The sequence below is a fragment of the Nyctereutes procyonoides genome, unplaced genomic scaffold (genome assembly GCF_905146905.1).
Source record: "Nyctereutes procyonoides isolate TBG_1078 unplaced genomic scaffold, NYPRO_anot_genome, whole genome shotgun sequence".
Classification (NCBI taxonomy): Eukaryota; Metazoa; Chordata; class Mammalia; order Carnivora; family Canidae; genus Nyctereutes; species Nyctereutes procyonoides.
The window spans coordinates 8,024,204-8,044,580 of NW_026575155.1; the positions used below are offsets into that span (position 1 = coordinate 8,024,204).

The 20,377-nt window shown below is 43.9% G+C and overlaps 1 protein-coding gene across 1 annotated transcript; it reads right to left on the minus strand.

Annotated features, from left to right (window-relative positions):
* Positions 1-6,961: 6,961 nt before the first annotated feature.
* SMIM34 (small integral membrane protein 34) lies at positions 6,962-10,703 on the minus strand. The gene is made up of 2 exons (XM_055313316.1): positions 9,621-10,703; positions 6,962-8,163 (listed from the first exon to the last, which is right to left on the minus strand). Exons 1-2 carry the CDS (start codon positions 9,625-9,627, stop codon positions 7,751-7,753), a joined length of 420 nt encoding a protein of 139 aa, XP_055169291.1. The 5' UTR covers positions 9,628-10,703; the 3' UTR covers positions 6,962-7,750.
* Positions 10,704-20,377: the final 9,674 nt, after the last annotated feature.

Genomic DNA, 20,377 nt, shown 5'->3' on the forward strand with positions numbered 1-20,377 from the left:
GCCGTGAACTTGCATTCTTTAACTCAGACCTTGTCTCATTCTGGGTGCAATCGGGAGACAGAAGCCACACGATCAGCTGTGGATGTTTAATGCACAGAATTACTAAACTGAAACAGGGAAGAAGTCCTAAAGATGTAAAGAGGAGGGACACCTGGGTGGCTCAGTGGTTGAGCGTCTGCCTTCCGCTCGGGGCGTGATCCCGGAGTTCTGGGATCAAATCCCACATCAGGCTCCTTGCAGGGAGCCTGCTTCTCCCTCTGCCTGTGTCTCTGCCTCTCTCTCTGTGTCTCTCATGAATAAATAAATAAAATCTTAAAAAAAAAAAAAAGATGTAAGGAGGACTCTAACGGTGCTCCAAGGCTGAAGAAGAGTGCCGAGGGAAGGACAAGCTTGGAAGAGGGGTCCCCTTCCCAAAGCTGAGGTTCAGACCTTGGAGGATTGTGGCCAGAGGAGGAGTTTGCAGGGTTGCCTGGACTGGAGCTGGGCCATGTCCCCGAGCAGCAGGAAACGATTCCCCTGGTGCAGGAGAGCGGAGGCTGGTGGGCAGGTAGGTGCAGGGTTGCCGGGCGCCGCCATCCAGGTGAGGCCTGAAGGGTTGTTTCCCAAGGCCCTTCCGATATGGATACCATGCTCCCCACAGTCCAGGCCAGGCTCCACTTGCCAGTGAGTGGGCTCCCGTGAACTCTGAACTCTATCCTGCCCAATGGACTCACCCACATATTGTGCTAAGAGACTTGACCAAACCTGGCTTCCACCCGCACTGGGCCATGTGCATCAAGATGACCCCAGCCCCATGTGGAGTCTTCGCTCAAGAAAACACAATGCTGCCAAACCACAAAATGCACGTCGTCCCACAACGTGCATCTTGCGTACAACCCACCTTGTGAAAACATTTTCAGTAGCCCTCCACCTGTCTCCTTCCGGAATCTTCCATGTCCACAGAGCTCCAATCCCTTTTTGTTCCTTATCTGTTCTCACCTTTGTCTCAGCTGGAGTGAAGCTCAGTCTACACTGGCATCTCCTTCCTCTTCCGCAGTCATCTGAATACAGTCTGTCTTGCTGCCTTTACTAAGCACGATGCCCAGTGCTGTTTTGTCTTTGACCCTATGCCTTGTCAGCTCAGACTTCCATAACAAAATATCATAGCCTGGGAGCTTAGACAATAGACATTTATCTCTCCCAGTTCTGGAGGCTAGGAGTCCCACACCAAGGTGCTGGCAGGTTCCGTGTCTGGTGAGGACTCTTCCTGGTTTGCCACCTTATTGCCTCACACGGAGGAGAGAGAGCTCTGCCGTCTTTCTTCAGAGAAGGACACTAATCCTATCATGGGGCTCCACCCTTATAACCTCATCTAAACCTATCACTCCCCCCCCAAGATCTCACCTCTAAATACCATTACAATGGGGAGGGGGCATCTGGGTGGTGCAGTCGGTGAAGGGTCCACCTCTTAGTTTCAGCTCAAGTCATGATCTCAGGGTCATGAGACAGAAACCCACAGTAGGCTCTGCACTCAGTGTGGAGTTGGCTTCAGGATCCTCTCTCTCCCTCTTCCTCTGGACCTAACCCTGCATGTGCATGCACTCTCACCCTCTCTAAAATAAATAAATAAATAAATAAATAAATAAATAAATAAATAAATAAATCTTTAAATACTATTACAATGGGAAGTAGGGCTTCAATGTACACATTTGGGGGGACACAAACATTCAGTCTATAGAACACTATCAATCCCTTGACTTCCTTATGTGCTGTCCACTATCTTCTGCTGGCCTCTGTCTTGGGCAGCTGCTACCATAGCCTTCCATCATGGGTGACTAGATGCCCTCCTGCCAGTGAGTGAGCTCCCTACACCCCAATTCTCTCTGTGCATCTGCCCACCAGCGTTGGCACCCTTGTGCCCTGGGAAATTGTTCCCTGCTGCCCAGAGACTGTGGCCCAGCCCAGGTCCAGGCAACCCCACAAACTTTTCCACCATCCAGTGGCTGCAACCAGAACTTCACCAATGGGGTCTGAACCCTTGCCTTGGGGATGGGACCTCCTTCCAAGTTTGTCTTTTTCAGAGAACTCTCCCTCAGCCCTAGGGTGTGATTTAGAGTTCTTTTTATATTTGTATAGTTTCTTATCATAATTGGATAGTTCTCTATATGAAACTTCCTCTGGGGCAGCCCGGGTGGCTCAGTGGTTTAGCGCCTGCCTTCAGCCCAGGGTGTGATCCTGGAGACCCGGGATTGAGTTCCACGTCAGGCTCCCTGCATGGAGCCTGCTTCTCCCTCTGCCTGTGTCTCTGTCTCTCTCTCTCTCTCTGTGTGTGTGTGTGTGTGTGTGTCTCTCATGAATAAATAAATAAAATCTTTGGAAAAAAAAAGAAGAAACTTCCTCTGTTCACATGACCATATGGTTTGTCTCCAGGTTTATTATTCGTGGGTGTTACCATGGAGGCAGCACAGTATGTGGGGATACAGAAGACGGGCAATGGACAAAAGAAATAACCCATGTACTACACTTAGTGCCTGGTCCATACTGAGTCCTTTTATTTTAACTCTTATTATTTTTACATGAGCATCATTATTTTTTAAAGCACATCTGTAAGAGGCTTGGCAAGGGGAGAAGGCTTTCTGGAAGAAATGCTATCTGAGCTAGTTTGAAGACAGACAAATGAACGGGGTGTATGGGCAGAAAGGCAGCCATCCAGGCCAAGGCTGGAAGCCTGCCCAGCTCCCACGGCTGCCATAAGGACCCAGGTAAGATAGAAAGATAAATGTACTTTGTAAACACACAGAAAGATTGTAAACAATAATAACCCAATTACCTTTGCTTGTTGGAATTACTTCCTTAAGAACAACGAATATCCTTGTTCAAATTCCGTGCTCATTATATTTTGTCTGGAGACTGGACGTTTCCCCCAGAAGTGCCCAGTGAAAATTGTTAGGACCCATTGTTCCCAATGAAATAGCTCTCATTGTAAGTAACTCAACTGACACACTAGTGTAGGCATCCTTCGTTCATTCAGCAAATATTTATTGTATGTTTTGCAAGGAATTGGTAATGTCAAAATTATTCCTGTCCAGATTATTATCATTGCCCTTCTCGAGTGGTGGGCAAGTCATTGCAAAGACATTTCTTAATGTGTTCTGCTGTCCTGCTAGGTCCCTAACCTACTCTTCCCTCTTTTTCTTTTTCCTTTCCCCTGAGAGGCAAATTCTTCTCTTGGTCTCCTATAGAATGGTTCTATCCATGCTTATGATCTCATGGGGTCTCACTTCCTGTACCAAACACTTGGCCAACAAGTCCAGTTCCCATCCTTGGAGAGATTTTGTTAAATAAAAATTTCCTCTTCAATTCATCCAAGCATTTACAAAGTGTTACAGCCACCCTGGAGGACCACTAATTCTGCCTTAGGGGTCAAGAAGGCTTCACAGAAGGTAATACCTGGCAACAGTCTTCTTATTGACATTTTCTCTATAGACTTCTGCACCACAGAAGGGAGCACATGACTCAGCCTCAGCCAATCAGAGTTCTCTATTCCTTGGGCCCACCCTCAGCGACTAGTCCAAGGGGTAGGCACCTGCTGTACCTGATCCAAAGCAATACTCTCTTCTGACATTTGATATTTGAGCAGAGGCACAGAGAGGCAGCATGGAAGGTGAGCCATCATCCGGGAGGACCCTAGAGATATGGTTCTCCAGTTGGGGCCTCTGTGTGAAGGCTTTGGGCCAACTAGCATCTCTCCTTCCCAAGACCTGGATAAGCTGCTGTTCTTTTGATTCTGGGAGCTACCACAGTTGCCTTCCCAGAAATCTTCTTTTTTGGGGGTAGGGGGTCATGAGTTACCTAGAGTCGGTTTCCATCATGGCCAAGAGAAGAACTTGAACTTTAATTGAAGACTGAGTTGACATTCTTCTGCTCCAGTGGAAATCTTGACAATCAGAATCAGTCGTGAGAGTCAGAGCCACCGGCCACTCTAGGAAGAGCTGGGTAAATACTAACAAATGTTTAGGCTTTAATTATTTTAAATCCTTTTTTAGAATGTTGTGATGGGGCACCTGGGTGGTGTATCAGTTAAGCATCTTACTCTTGGTTTCATCTCAGGTCATGATCTCTGTGTCTTGGGATTGAGCTTGGAGTCGGGCTCTGCACTCAGGGTGGAATCTGCTTGGGATTCTTTTTCCCCTCTTCCTCTGCCTCACCCCCTACTCTCTCTCTCAAATCAATCAATCAATCTTTAAAAAATAAACAAAATAGGGGCACTGGGTGGCTCAGTGGTTGAACGTCTATCTTTGGCTCAGGTAGTGATCCTGGGGTCTTGGGATCGAGTCCCACATCCCACAGGGAGCCTGCTTCTCCCTCTGCCTATGTCTCTGCCTCTGTGTGTCTTTCATGAATAAATAAATAAAAATCCTTAAGAAAATAAACAAAATAAAATAAAATGTTCTGATAATACATCACACCAGACAAATGAAAATGCAGCTGAGCTGATTAGAATTTCATTTAGAATAGAAGTATTCCAAACACCCAGGAAAACTCTGGTAACTTGGATTTGATTTGGTAGAAATCATGGTACCTTCAACCACAAATCCCCAGAGAAGCCATTCCTGGAAACTGTTAACCAGATCCATTCTGCATTGATTTTAAATAATCTCAATGGCAGAGGTAGGCCTTTAATTGACCTGATCCTCTAATCTTGGGTGTAACTTACTATAGGGACAAAAAAAAAAAGTGTCTGAAATGTTGAGAATCAGCTTTCTCTGTTCCTGCTTCCACCAGGGCTGGTGGAATGTGCAAAGCTCACTTGCTGAACACCCACACTGTGGTGCTGGTACCTTTCCCACTGGTCCAGCTACGTGGGGTTTGCCAAGATAGAGGTGGATTATTCTGAGCCTGAGCATTTTAGATTTAAAGGATTTTGCATAAAATATTCATAGTACTTGTGTCTCACCAGTCTTGCTTAAAATGGAGAATGTAGTCTCCATCCAGGAACACATCTTCCATGCAAACTCTTAGACCAGCTCCCCAGAAAACAGGTGAATTTGTATCAAGAAACAGGTGGCCTGGGAAAATATCCTTAGATCTCATGTAACTAACTGCATCTGAGTGTCAATGGGAAGATGGTGGCTTTGTTCCTTAGGAAATACTGTAAAAGCCTGTCCCTGACCACGTGTCTAACATGGCAAGCCCTTCTTGGGATTTCCATGGTGGTTTACTAACAGAGTCAAGGGTTGGGGATTAAATGGAACAGGATCTCATTGAATGCTCCTTGAGAGGCCAAGCAATGTGAAATTATACAAGTGATCATTGAACTGGCATTAGAAACATACCAAATCTATCTTTTCCCTGAAACCCCAAAATCCTAGAAATAGAAAAACCTTGATGAAGGAAAGGATCCTAATTTACCACATCACATTGCTCCTCTTTTCAAATTCTACTTCAAGGCTCACTTCCTTCAGGAAATTATTTATCCAGCAGTATCACAGGATATTTTTGGTTGAGGGGGGTCAGAAAGTTTAATAAAGGAGATTTATTGGCTCACAAACGAAACAGTCCTGTAGCAAATTAAGGCTTCAGGCACAGTTTTGTTTTGTTTTGTTTTTTTAAAGATTTTATTTAATCATGAGAGACCCAGAGACAGAGGCAGAGGGAGAAGCAGGTTCCCTATGGGGAACCTGATGTGGGATTTGATCCCAGGACCCTAAGATCATGACCTGAGCTCAAGGCAGAAGCTCAGCCACTGAACCACCCAGGTTTCCCTTCAAACACAGTTTGATTGGGACTCTAATCTCTGTGATATTCTCAGTTCTCCTCTCCAGGCTGGATTTTGCCCTCAAACTGGCTTTTCTAACGTTGGCAAAGGGGCTCCAGCAATTATAGGCTCAGATCCGCATTTAACACAATCCTGCACAAGACAGAACTTTTATGTCCCAGAATCTCCCTTTAAAACCTTTCCAATCATTCTGAAGATCAGCTCACTTAGGTCATGAGTCCTTCTTGGACCCAATCAGCGAAGCCAGGAAATGGATTGTGCCGATTAGATTGACGTGGCTCTCTTATTTCAGCCCTTGAACTGGGAGTAGTTACAGCTTCCTTAGTGCCATATGGATCTCCAAATGCAAATTAGGGGTGGTTGGGTTAAGGAAGAGGGAAATGCATGCTGGGGAAGCAGCTAGCAGGAGACAACTGAATCTTCAAATTCACTTAAGTTCTGACCTTTCACTCCCATTGTAATACATTCCATGTTCCTATTTGCTGTGGATTACATTTTTGTCTATATTTCCTTCTCTTTTATCCTGCCTTATAAGCATCTCAAACATATGGATGATGCCTAGCCCTAACTATAGAAACAAGCCAACATTTCTAATGTCTGTGGAAAATATTTTTTTAAAAAAGAAAAAAAAAAGAATAATACTTGGAAGTTGACCTCACCCTCTAAAAACAAAAGCTTGAGGTTTAATTCTGACTTTTATGAAATGTGGGGCTGGTTGCAGACCACTATCTGGAGACGGGGGGAAAAAAACCCACTTTTTTTCATTTGTGATCCAAGGAATGTCTCCAAAAACGGAGCTGAATAAACTTCATAGAAGTTGGTACAACAAATAATTTATCACTTTGCCTGCTGAAAGCCTGCAGAAGTTCAGCTAATCACCATCTCTCTAAATTAATTACTCATCTAGGCAAGGTCTTACTTCTTTTTAGGCAGAGACAAATATATAAGTAAATAAAACATTTGAGTAAACATCAGCCATCAACCACCACCACTATCATCAATATCAACCACCACTACCACCACCATCACCCTTAATATCAACCACCAACAACATGACCATCATCAACATCAACCATCAACCCCACCATCAATACTACCACCAACACCATCATCAACAACAGCTATTACCAATGACATCACTACCATCATCACTAACACCAATACCCCCATAGCATCAACCACCACACCACTATGAGCACAGGGTTTATATTTTACATTTTTACTTTACTTTGAAAAATATCTTCATATGCATGATCTTATTAGCTCTTATCTAGTTTGTAGTTTGACAGACCAGACATCATCATTCTCATTTTATCCGTGTGGAAACTAAGGTCCAGAGAGGTGAGGTGTTGAGTTCAAGGATACCTAAGTGTCCTTGACTAGAGTTGGATTCCTCTGACTCCAAAATTAATACTTTTTTTCAATGGACCCCATGCCTTCAATAAAAATGAAGAACTTCTGACTGACTTCTGCTGTTAACAACCTTGGCTCTAAGTGAGAACCTCTAGAATGAATAGCTCTTTGAAGCCATATATCCCCCTGCCATGCATTCCAGGTGAGAGCCACAAGTCACTCAAAGTTGATGTCATCCTCTGGAAGTTGAACTTTAATCCGGGGCGCTTGACTCCAAATTCAGTCTTCTTTCCATGACAAGAGGCTACTTTCGTGTATACCCCTCAGGAATCTCCTAGATTCTCTGAGAACACTCAATGCTCCATGTCCTTCCCTGGAACATAACCTTTTCCAGTGAAGGGTATGACTGGAAGCTGCTGCCCCTGCTGTCCTGTCTCAAAGTGCCACAAAGCCTGAGAAGGAAACAGGATGGGATGCTGGCCTTCAGTCACACTCCCATTGGCCTAAGTGCCCCAGTGATCCTCTTCCAGCCCAGCTCAAGGATCTGACTCTTCTCTCAAGGTTCCAGGTAAACTCAAAGCTGCTTCCCCTTGTATGAAGGTTGGGCCTCTTCTGTAGAGGTCAGCTTGCCTTGAACTTTCAAGGGATCCCTTGGATTTCAGTTTGGCACTCACTGTTTTTAAATGTTGGCCCCAGGCTGACCTGGTTGGGCTGCAGGACAGGTCTGTTGCTAATCGTCAGCGCAGAGCATTTGGACACCTTGCTTTGGAGACCTTTCATTTTGAGTTCAGAGGTCAAATTTGAGTAGTAAATATCTTCCAGGGATTTATCATTCTTTCTGAGGATGTTGCTGGCTAACCGGAAGAGGAAAATCACTCCGTAGATGCCAATGATGGTGAGGATGTACCAGGCAGCGCTGGTCCCATCTGGAAGTTTCAGGGCCCTGGTGGAGTTGGTGCCGCTCCTCCCTTCCATGTGGTCCCTCAGCAGGTAGCCTAGGCCAGTGCTGGCCTGGGTCTGGTTGGGGGCTCCCTGAGGAGTCCACTTGATCACTGAGAAACAGAGAGATCCAGATGAGACCCAGCATCCTGGGCTGAGGGCTGCCTGGCCAAGCCAATGACAGTGTGGTCCTCATATCAGTGGGAAATGTGGGGGAAATGTGGGACTGCTTAAAGGGGGCTCTCTCTGTTGAATGGTCAGGAGTCTAACAACATATACATAAAAAGGGGTTTTGGGGGGCATACTAAATATTAGTATTTGAAAAACTAAGACTAACCATGATATAATATGCAATCATATGCCTAAAAGGAGGGAGGATATGGCATTTGCTTGAAGCTCATATATGTATAAAGTATCTCTGAGAGAATACACAAGAAATTGGTACCTGGGGTTGCCCTTGGGGAAGAGAATTGAGGGATGAGATGTACTTTTCACCGGTTCCCTTTTGTACATTTTGTACCATGTATAGTTACCTTCCAAAAGGAGTTAATCTAAAAAAGGAAAGGGTACAAGTGGGCACTTTTCTGGCCTCCTTGGTGAAGTGCCCCTGGGGAATGACACTGTGTGCCCTTCCAAGACCAGAAGATTAAAATCTTAATTGCTGTTTAATTCAAAACTGTTTTTTCTCCTAGGAGAGCCAGTGGCCATGAAATGAAAGGCACAGAAGTAGTACATAAAACTGTGAGACATTTTTCCAATTGAACTTTACTGGCTCAAATCCCTAATTCTTGCCCTGCGTGAGCACAGATGTTTTCGGATGTGTCATAGAATATATCCCACAGCCTGCCGGGTAGACCAAAGCTGCTCCCCAAATGCCATCTATTTGATATTTGTTTGTTGCTAATTCATTTTGCTAATGGCAAGATTCAGAGAGGCTGGTATCTTTTGTTATAGTTAATTGTCAGAATAAGTGAATGATCTTATTACTTTTAGATGAAGGCTTTAAAAATAAATCTACAAACCACATGTGACAAAGCCCAAATGAACAGATTTAATTATATAAAATTGGTCACTCATAACAAATGATACAATAACGAGGAATTTTATACCACTGTTGGTGGAAGGGTTTGAGAACTTAAAGTATAGAAAGGGGAAAATTGTCATCATTGCTTTCTTTTTAAAAGTCAACCCAATAAGAAAATCAGAAGTCTCAATTACAGCAAGAGAACACACTGAGAACTCTGAACTTTTCTGTGAGTTGTTATAGAATGATGTGATATGCTCAAATACATATATAAAATATGCCCAACCGAGAACTACAAGACATTAAATAAGTTTTAAAATAGTCCATATCCACAGGAAAGAAATTCACTATATTAATTATTGCAGCACATTGTTCTGCACTTTTCTTTTTCTAAAAAAAATAGGTTGGTCATATCTTAATGGACAAACACATCTTGCAGAAAGAGACACCTTTTCCTCTGTGCCATTTTGCACTTATAATTTACTGATGTGAAATACAGCAGTCATTCTAGAACAGCTCGTCCTTGTATTGAAGAAGAGTACTCACGTTCCATGAGGCGGTCTCTTCCTCCACTCTTGAGGGAGGCAAGTTTAAGCAGCTGCCGTGGCCAGAGAAGATGGAATGAGAAGTCTTCCCGGCAAGTGATCACAGTCCTACTGACGTGAGGCTGCCCCGAGGTTTGTGAGCAGAGCAGGGAGTAACACGATACCCAGAGAATTTTGGGGGCTGTACCAAAAAGAAACAGCAGAGAAGAGTTTGGACGATTTTTCTCTCCTTAATCAGGGGATCGAAATCGACCTGTCTACTGTTGGCTCAGAATACAAAGCACCTCCTGGCTGAAGCTTGTTGAGGAGGCCTAAAGCAAAAGAAGGTTTAAAAAACGTGCTGGTACCAAGGAGTCTCCAGCTGCCCCTGGTCCCATCCAGGCCTGCAGTGGTGAGAGGCTCCCTAGGAGGCTGCTCACGAGCTTATAGCCTGGATGGTTCCTGAATTCCCCTGTTCTGCACCTGTCGTAGGAGTGGGAGATGGTCAGGTGTGGCAGAGGCCTGTTGTTACAGGGTCAGGAAACTCCATGGTCAGGAGTCACTGGCTTCCTCTTGGACTGTCTCCTGGATGAGGAAACCCAGACAGGAAGGCACAGGCACGGACACAGCTGAGGGGCCTGGGCTCCCCCTCAGGGATCAGTGGGCAGTGGGCCGGTAGGCCAGGCTGTGCAGAGTGATGCTTCCTTTTCCCACTCTCCTGAGTCACAGCCCACACTGCAATCTAAGCATATTTAACCAGAAAGTGCTAGAAGAATAAGAGTCTGGGAGAAAAGAAAAGCAGGGAGCTTTGGCAGGATCTGTGCACCCATTGTTCCCAGCCTTGCTCCTGAATCCTCACCAAGAAGACCAGCACCTGCCAAACTTATAAGGGTTTTTGGCTTTTAAGAAGTAATTTAAGGGGTGCCTGGGTGGCGCAATCGGTTGAGTGTCCGACTCTTGATTTCGGCTCAGGTCATGGTCTTGGGGTTGTGAGATGGAGCCCCATGAGCCTGAGCTCAGTGTGGAGTCTGCTTGTCTGCCCCCCACCCCCGCCGCTTCCTCCCTTTGCTTGCACTCAACACTCTCTCTCAAATAAATAAAATCTTTTAAGAAGTCATTTGATCAAATTTCCATCAATAGGGGACTAGATAAGTAAATTATCAAATTTGCCATATGACCCAGCCATTCCACTCCTAGGCATATATCTAGGAGAAATGGTCACAGACACCTGGACAAAACCTTGCATATGGATATTCATTCACAGCAGCATTATTTGTAATAGCTAAAAAGTGGAAATAGATCACACGTCCACTGACTGGTGAAGGGGAAAATGAAATGCAGTTGATCCCTATAATGGACTATTATTTGACAGTAAAAAGAAATGGTGTTCTGACACGCACTACAACATGGATGGACCTTGAAAACATTAAGCCAAGTGAAAGAAGGCAGTCACAGAGGACAGTATATTGTAGGGGTCCATGTATATGAAAAGTCCAGAATAGAAAAAACTATAAAGACAGACAGTAGGGATCCCTAGGTAGCTCAGTGGTTTAGCACCTGCCTTTGACCCAGGGCGTGATCCTGAGGTCCTGGGATGGAGTCCCACATCGGGCTCCCTGCATGGAGCCTGCTTCTCCCTCTGCCTGTGTCTCTGCCTCTCTCTCTGTGTCTCTCATGAATAAGTAAATAAAATCTCAAAAAAAAAAAAAAAAGAAAAAAAAGACAGTAGATTAGCAGTTGCCTAGGGCTGGGGTGGAGCTTGCAAGGTGATAACTAAGGGGTACAGGGTTTCTTCTAGGGATGATAGAGGATTCAACAACTCATTATGATGCTGGTTCCACAAGTCTTCTGCGACTAAACCAAAAGAATGAACTTTATGGGATATGAATTCTGTTTCAATAATATAACCTAGGTGTACAAAGGAATCTTATGGAGCTGTGACAAAGAAATGCAGAAGCTCTTTGTGTACTGATGCATAGAGTTCTCCTGTGTGTGTTCAATGAAAATAGCAAAGAGAACATGTTATCCTCCATGCAAAAGAGTAGGAGGGGAGGGGCTCCTGGGCAACTCAGTTGATTAAGCATCCAAATCTTTATTTCGGCTCAGGTCCTGATCTCAGGGTCCTGGGACTGAGGCCCACATCGGGCTCTGTGCTCCGTGTGGAGTCAACTTGAGATTCTCTCTTTGCCTCTCCCTCTGCTCCTTCCCCTTGCTCTCTCGCTCTCTCTCTCTAAAATAAATAAATAAAATCTTAAAAAAAAGTAAGGTGTAAATAATATAGATCTGATTTGCTTGTATAGACATTGAAAAGCTGCTTTAAGGATGCCCGAGAAAGTAAGAACAGGAGTTACCTGGAGAAGAAGAAAATTCACTGGATGGACATGGGCAGGAGTCGGGGGAGAATTTTCACTGTATATCCTTTATGAATCGAAATAAGTTGAACCATGTCTGTGTGTTCCCTAGTCAATAATGAAAACATCCACTAATTACATGTAAATCTTATTTAGGCTCCTTCTGTCTCTCTGTAGGGGGATGGACACAGACAAGGGTTTGTCACAGGGACCAGCTAAGGTAAGAAGGGGCAGAAAGGAGGACCCTGGATTAAAAAGGGCAAAGGCAAGAACAGGGTCAGTGGTCAGGGCTCTGGTCCCAGCTGTGCCCTAGCCCTGGGACCCTGGGGCAAGTCCCTCCCTACCGTGAGCCAGTTTCCTCTCCTGTATGGTGGAGGAGCTGCAGGATCTGATAGCCGCTGGTCCCAGGAAGGTGGGAAGGAAGCCTGGGGAGGCCTGGGGAGGAGCCGCCCCGTGGAGGTGTCTGAAGGGGAGGGCTGCCAATGCCTGGTGGCCTCAGGGCAGGGAGGGCAGGCCTGGGCAGCTGGCGCCAGGAAGTGGAGGCTTCATGGAGTGTGTCATCTGTGAGGTCAGAAGGTTTCAGCATTTAGCTCAGCAGGATGAAAGCATGGGATGTAGGGAGCAATAAGCTCCAGAAAAATGGGGGAGACCAAGAAAGGCGGCCTTTGGTCTCTGGTCTCATCTACGCTGTACAAGGGCACGCAGGTGAGGGCATAGTTCTATGCCAGGTGCTCTCTGCCTGGCTTCTGCCTCCCTAATCCTTGGAGGCAGAGGTGTTATTCCCCCTTAGAGAGAGGGGACACCCTTTCAGGCTCAGAAAAGTGACTTCGCCCAGTGTCACACAGCTCACAGGTACCAGAGGTGGGATGTCTGAAACTGAAGGCATTCTCCTTCTTCACCCTGAATGTCACCTGCAAGCTGGACCCAGGGTCCCAGAAATCCTCCCAATAATCGTTTGCCCTCCAGGTTGAATTGTAGACTCTCCTTGCTGAGGCTTTTTTTTTTTTTTTTAGATTTTATTTATTTATTCATGAGAGAAAGAGAGAGAGGCAGAGACACAGGCAGAGGGAGAAGCAGGCCCCATGCAGGGAGACCGATGTGGGACTCGATCCTGGGTCTCCAAGATCATGCCCTGGGCCAAAAGCAGGCCCCCAACTGCTGAGCCACTCAGGGATCGCCTCCTTGCTGAGGCTTATCTGTGATCCTGAAACCCTTCCTGTTGGCCAAAATGAACATATGATGTTAAAAGTCAGGATCATGGATATCCTTCAGCTGAAGGTAAATCACTAAAGGTGGCAGGAGGAGGACTCTAGGGTGCTGGCCATACTCTGTCTCATGGGTTTGATCAGTTTGGGGGTCTTCATAAAATTGTTCATGTATCTGCTCGTTCACTCTTCTGGGTGCATGTTTCACTTCAAGGTAAGCCTCACCCGGTTTCTTTAACATGGAAAGACCTGACAGACAATGGGAAAATAAAATGTAAGGCTTATGTAGAAAATACAGGCGCTATTTTTTTTAAGGTTTGATTTATTTATTCAGGAGAGACACAGAGAGAGAGGCAGAGACACAGGCAGAGGGAGAAGCAGGCTCCCTACAGGGAGCCCATGTGGGACTCGATCCCAGGACCCCGGGATCACGACCTGAGCCAAAGGCAGACTCTCAACCACTGAGCCACCCAGGTGCCCCTACAAATGCTATTTTATTTTATTTTTTTAATAAATTAATTTTTTATTGGTGTTCAATTTACCAACATACAGAATAACACCCAGTGCTCATCCCGTCAAGTGTCCCCCTCAGTGCCCGTCACCCACTCACCCCCACCCCCCGCCTTCCTCCCCTTCCACAACCCCTAGTTGGATTCTATGTTATGGCTGTGGCCACATGGTACCATCTGATGGAAAGTGCCCTGCCTGGATTTGGGGGGCGGGTGGTCGAGATCATGGTCACAGGGACTGGGCAGCTGCCTGCCTTATTTTGCCGTGTGGATGATGCTATTTGTCATTCCCAAATGCTTACATAACAGTGGAAGGGAACAGTTTGTACCACCACAAGGGCCAAGAATTTTCTTCCTATTTGTGTATGTCTCTTTAGACGTTCTGGTTCAGTCTAGACAAAGTGCGATCAAGCAAAGCCATTCACCTGGTAAATATTTGTCTGAGCTACAGTTCTGGGGGAAAGGGACCCTAATACCCTCTGTCTCCTTTGTCATTAGAAACCAAACCCTCCCAGAGGGCCATGGCTTGTTTTTTCCTTCCCTCTTTCCTTCCTTCCTTCCTTCCTTCCTTCCTTCCTTCCTTCCTTCCTTCCTTCCTTCCTCCCTCCCTCCCTCCCTTTTTCTTTCTTTTCTTTCTTTTTTTCTTTTCTTTTCTTTTTCTTTTCTTTTTTCTTTTATCTTCTTTTCTTTTCTTTCCTTCTTTTCTCTACTAAAGAACCAGTCAGCTTAGAAGATGTCTAAATTGGGAGCCTGGTTAGCAGGAAATCCTTTATTTATCTTTTTCTTAAGGCCTCAGGGTTGACCAGGACTCACTGGGACTTGGTCCAGAGTGGGTAGGGAGGGTAGCCCAGCGCCCAGGACCAGCGTAGAGTAATCCTTCATTGCTGTTGCCTCCAGGTGCTACGCGGGGCCACTGTTGAACACTGGCTTGGTGCAAAGTCTTCAAAGGGGTCAAGTGTGTGCCCAGGAGACAAAGCATTAGCTCTAGACACTTGCCTGTTGCTCATTCACACCGCACAACAGACCAGTAGGACTGTCTGCTCCCTTAGCTCTCTCTTGTTCCTTCCCCTGGCAAAGTGAAACAGCACAGTGAACAGGTTTCTGAAGTGGAAGTAGACGAGCAGGGCTGAACAGAGAAAGCCAGCCCAGCTGCCATTTCCTACTGCAGTTCTGCCCCCTTGCAGGCCTGACCAGGAAGGGCAGAGGAGCCTTAGCCTTAAAGATCGAGCTCGGAATTTTTTTAAGATTTTATTTTTGGGGTGCCTGGGTGGCTCAGTTGGTTAAATGCCTGTCTTCAGTTCAGGTCATGATTCCAGGGTCCTGGGATGGAGCCCTGCATTGGTATCCCTGCTCAGCAAGGAATCTGCTTCTCTGCCTCTCTCTCTCACCCTCTACCCCCCACCTCCACTCTGTTCATTCTCTCTTTTTTAAAAAAAAAGATTTGAAGATTTATTTATTTATTCATGAGACACACAGACTGAGAGAGAGATGCAGAGACATAGGTAGAGGGAGAAGCAGGCTCCTCACAGGGAGCCCGATGTGGGACTTGTGACCTGAGCTGAAGGCAGGTGCCCAACTGATGAGCCACCCAGGCATCCCTAAATAAAATCTTCTAAAAAGGATTTTATTCTTAAGTAACCTCTACACCCATCGTGGGGCTCAAACTTACAACCCCACGATCAAGAGTTGCATGCTCTACCGACTAAGCCAGCCTGGTGCCCCTTGAAATTCGATTATGACATGAGACTGCACCTCTTAATTACTGAATGAAGACCATTTCCCTCAACTTAACATGACAATGGGATTAGGGAAAGATCAAACCCCATATTGTGTAGAGCGCAGAGAACAAAATTAAAGAAATGGTGGGAGCACAAATAAAGTGCAATTATTGCATCAAACGAGTCTTAACTCTACTTTGATGATGCACTACCATCAGGATGCTATGGGGTGCAGAGCCAAAGCTAAGTAAGAGTTCGTGAGAGGGAGACTTTATAGGTTCAAGTAAGAAAGAAGGAAGCAGGGTAGAGCTGGTCTAAAGGGCTAGATCCAAGAGGAGGTCCATTGCTGTCTTCTACTTCTACCTCTCTGCCCCTTGGCCTCATTTCCTCCCGCAGCAGAGGGGCTTCCTCCATATCCTGAAAACACAGAATACAACTTTTTTTCAAGATGCATGGAATTTTCACATGCATAAAATATCATATATATGACTGTAAAAGGCAACTTAGAACATTTTAAAAGAAGAAATATTCTGTTACCAATTATTAAAAGATATATTAAGTTCTAAAATTGAAAAACATAAAGCTTGTTATCTGGAAATCAAAGCCTAAAAAATTCTTGGGTCAAAAAGAAAATCAGAACTGAAAGTAAAATGTTATTTAGAAAATAAATTATAAATAGCACGTATCTAAACCGAAGTGGCAAAGCTAATTTTAACAGGCAAGAAAAAAATAATAAAAATGGATGTACTAAGAAGGCAAAGACAATCCTTTCAACAAATGGCACTGGACAACTGGATGTTTCCTTGCAAAACTAAACAAAGAGACAAACTGAGACCCTTACCTCATGCCATATACAAACATCAACTCAAAATGGATCATTGGGCTCAACCTCAATGTAAGAGCTAAAACTATAAAACTTCTAGACACACACAGAAGAAAATCATGACATTGGATTAAGAAAAGATTTCTTAGATAAAACATCAAAACCACAATTCATAAGAGAAAAAAACCTAGTAAATTGGTCTTCTTCAAAATGTGATCTTTATCCAAATGCGAGGATCTTTGATCTTCAAAAGACACTATGAAGAAAATGAAAAGACAAGTCACACAGACTAGGAGTGAATACTTACTTGCAAATCAGATATCTGATAAAGGCCTTGCATCTAGAATAGATGAAAAAGTCTCATAATTTAATAATAAGAGGATGAACAACTCAATTAGAAGTAGAAGAAGGATTTGAACCGACATTTCACCAAAGATAATACACAAATGGCTGGTAGGGACATGAAAAGATGCTCAACATCATTAATTATCAAAGAAATACAAATCAAAACCACAATAATACATGAGCACACATCCACTAAGATGGCTATAATTTAAAAAACAGCAAGGATATTGACTTTCGGCGGGGATGTATAGAAACAAAAGCCCTCATATGCTGCTGGTTGGAATGTTGATAGCATTCTGAAAAAACAGTTCAGTAATTTCTTTCAAAACTAAACTTATACAAACCATATAATCTAGCAAATTTACTCCTGGTTATCTACTGAAAAAAAATATATGCCCACAGAAAAACTTGTACATAAATATTCATATCAATATCATTCATAATAGGGATCCCTGGGTGGCTCAGCGGTTTGGCACCTGCCTTTGGCCCAGGGCGCAATCCTGGAGTCCCGGGATGGAGTCCCGCATCAGGCTCCTCGCATGGAGCCTGCTTCTCCCTCCTCCTGTGTCTCTGCCTCTCTATGTCTATCATAAATAAATAAATCTTTAAAAAAATACCATTCATAATAGCCCCAAATTGGAAATAGTCCAAATGTCCATCAACTGGTGAGTAGAACCAAAAAGTGCTATACCCTTGCATTGGAATATTACACAGCAGTAAATGTGCATGAACTTAGGAAGCATTATGCTGAGTGAAAGAAGCCAAACAGAAAAAGCTACATATGGTATGATTTTATTTATGTGAAATATCTGGGTAAGACAAAAAGAAAGCAAGAAGCAGATCAGTGGATTCCTGAGGCCAGAGGTGGGAGCAGGAACTGACATAAACAGGAGAGGGGAAATTTGGAAGCTGATGGAAATGCTTTAAAACTGCATCGTGGTCATGGTTCACCATTGTGGAAACTTATTAAAAATCATCAAGATATTACCCTTTTAGAGTGGGCAGGTTTTACAGTATGTAAATTATATCTCAATAAAGCTGCTTTAAATTTTAAATTAAGTACCTAATTCCAGATGTGTGGGTAAGAATCACAAAATGAGCCTGAAGAAAGCATGGCAAAAAAGATCTTAAAAGGTAAGAGCAGAATTCAGAAACCAGAGACACAATAATGCTCATAATGCATCTAAGAGTTGGTTCCTTGAGGAACGGATAAATAAATAAAATGGAGACATCATTATTGACCCTCATAAAGAAATAAAGGAGGGGATCCCTGGGTGGCTCAGTGGTTTAGCGCCTGCCTTTGGCCCAGGGCGTGATCCTGGAGTCCTGGGATCGAGACGCACGTAGGGCTCCTGGCATGGAGCCTGCTTCTCCCTCTGCCTGTCTCTCTCTCTCTCTCTCTCTCTCTCTCTCTCTCTCTCTCTCTCTCTATCATGAAAATATAAATTAAAAAATCTTAAAAAAAAGAAATAAAGGAGAAAGCACAAGCACACCAAATTAGAATCGTGAGTGGAATAGCCATAGGTATAGGATATCAAAGAAATGATGCCCTTCTGCTCAACTCTGTGCAAATCAGTCTGAAAGCCTTGACCAAACAAATGACTTTCTAGGAAAAGATAAATGATCAAAACTGACACCAAAAGAGATTTTTAAAATCAGTTACCATAGAAAAGATGTTGAAAAACTTGCTAAAGAGTCATCCACCCAGGTATGCCTGGGTGGCTCATTTGTTTAACCATCTGACTCTTGATTTTGACTCAAGTCATGATCTTAGGGTCATGAGATGGAGCTCTGTGCTGGACTTGGAGTTTGCTTGAGATTCTCTCTCTCTCCATCTCCCTTTGTCCACTCCCTGACCCCCACCCCTACCTGTGCATGTGCTCTTTCTCCCTCTCAAAAAAAAAAAAAAAAAAAAAAAAAGAGTCATCCACCCAGAGAAGCATCTAGTTCAGACAGTTTTACAAGTGAATCCTACTAAACTTTTATGGATTAGAGAATGTTGTTTTTAAACTGCTGTAGAGCCTGGAGAAAGAAGAGAGCTTCCAAGTTTTTCTGATGAAGCTAGCAGACGGATGATAACTTAACCCAACAAAACCACCATAATAAAAGGAAACCACAAACCAACTTCACATATGGATACAGATGTATTTTAAATACAGTATTAGTCGACCAATCCAACAGTGCATTAAAAGAATAAATGCCCCAAACAAATGCAGTTGTGCCAGTTATGGATGAGTCGTCCAATATTAGGAGATCTATGAATGTGATTTACCACATGAATAAGTCCAAAGAAAATGTGTTCATCTTCACAGATGATAGGTATTTGTTAAATTCCAATCTCATCCTGATTTTTTAAATCTTGATGAACAAGAAAATAGCTAATGCTCTAAAATGCCAAATTAAATGTATCTCAAGTCAGAAACGACATTGTGCTTAACGGGGAGACACGAGAAGCATTCCAGCGTGCTGGGAAACAAGACACAATCACCTGTTACCACCACTGCACATTGTACTGGAGGAATTGTCCAACTCAGACAGGAGGCACAAAAACCAGAAAGGAGGAAGCAAAAATTATTATTGGCTGTATGGTTGAAAAACTGAAGAGAATCAATTGCAAAATGATTAGCAACTGTAGGACAATTCAGTAAAGCTGAGTGGGTACAAAATAAAGAGTAAAAAAAAAACCCCAATATTCAAGGATCTGTATTAACAGCACTTTGTAAATATAATTAAAGATTCTGGTAAGAACCAAAAATGGGGTGTCGAGGGGCTCAGGCAGTTAAGCATCCAACTCTTGGTTTTGGCTCAGATCATGATCTCAGGGTTATGTGGTCAAGCCCCACGTCGGGCTCTGTGCCCAGCAGGGAGGCTGCTTGAGATGCTCTCTCTCCCTCTCCTTCTGTCCCTCCCCTTGCTCATGCTTTCTCTCTCTAATAAATAAGTAAAATCCTTAAAAACAAAACAAAACCATAAGAACCAAAAAGATAAAACACCCAAGAGTACAATGAATTTATAATATTCATACACAAAGAAAACCTAAAAGAGGGGCACATGGGTGGCTCAGTCAGGTAGGTATCTGCCTTGGGCTCAGGTCATGATCTTGGGGTCCTGGAATTGAGCCCCCTGTAGGGCTCCCTGCTCAGCGGAGTGTCAGCTTTTCCCTCTCTCTCTGCCTCTCCCCCTGCTTGTGCTTGCCTGCTCTTTCTCTCTGTTAAATAAATACATAAAATCTTAAGAAAAAAGGAAAAAAAAAAGAAAAAAGGAAAAATTCTTTTTTTTTGAATTTTTATTTATTTATGATTCTAAAAGAGACAAAAAAGATTTGACTAAATGCAATGATTTCCTACACTTTGATAGGAATGTGTAGGATGACAGATTCTTCCCAAATAAATCTGTAGATTTGGTATAATCCCAAAGAAAACCTCGACAGAGATTTTTCTTCGGTTTTTATTGTCATTCTGGTTTTGCTTTGTATTTCAGAACTACAGAGAACCTCAAAGGATCTGAGCCCACAATCCATTCGCTAATGATCTTACTCTTTTCTTTCCCTTTCCAGTAATGTATTTTATGCTTTTCTGACCCGTCCTTTTTCCTTTCAGTACCAATGAACAGAATTTCAGCTTTTAGGCTTGAAAAATCACAGCCACGCTGCAGCAAAATTGAAGGGAGCAAGCATGCCCCCCCACCCCCCCACCCTACCCCTTCCCACCCCCCACAGCTGCAGAGAAGAGGAGAGAGCCTCCTGCATCCTAAACATCCATCCTTAAAGACACTATTTCAACAAAGGAATAAGCAAGTCACCTGGTTGATCAAGGTTGCTGCTCTGCC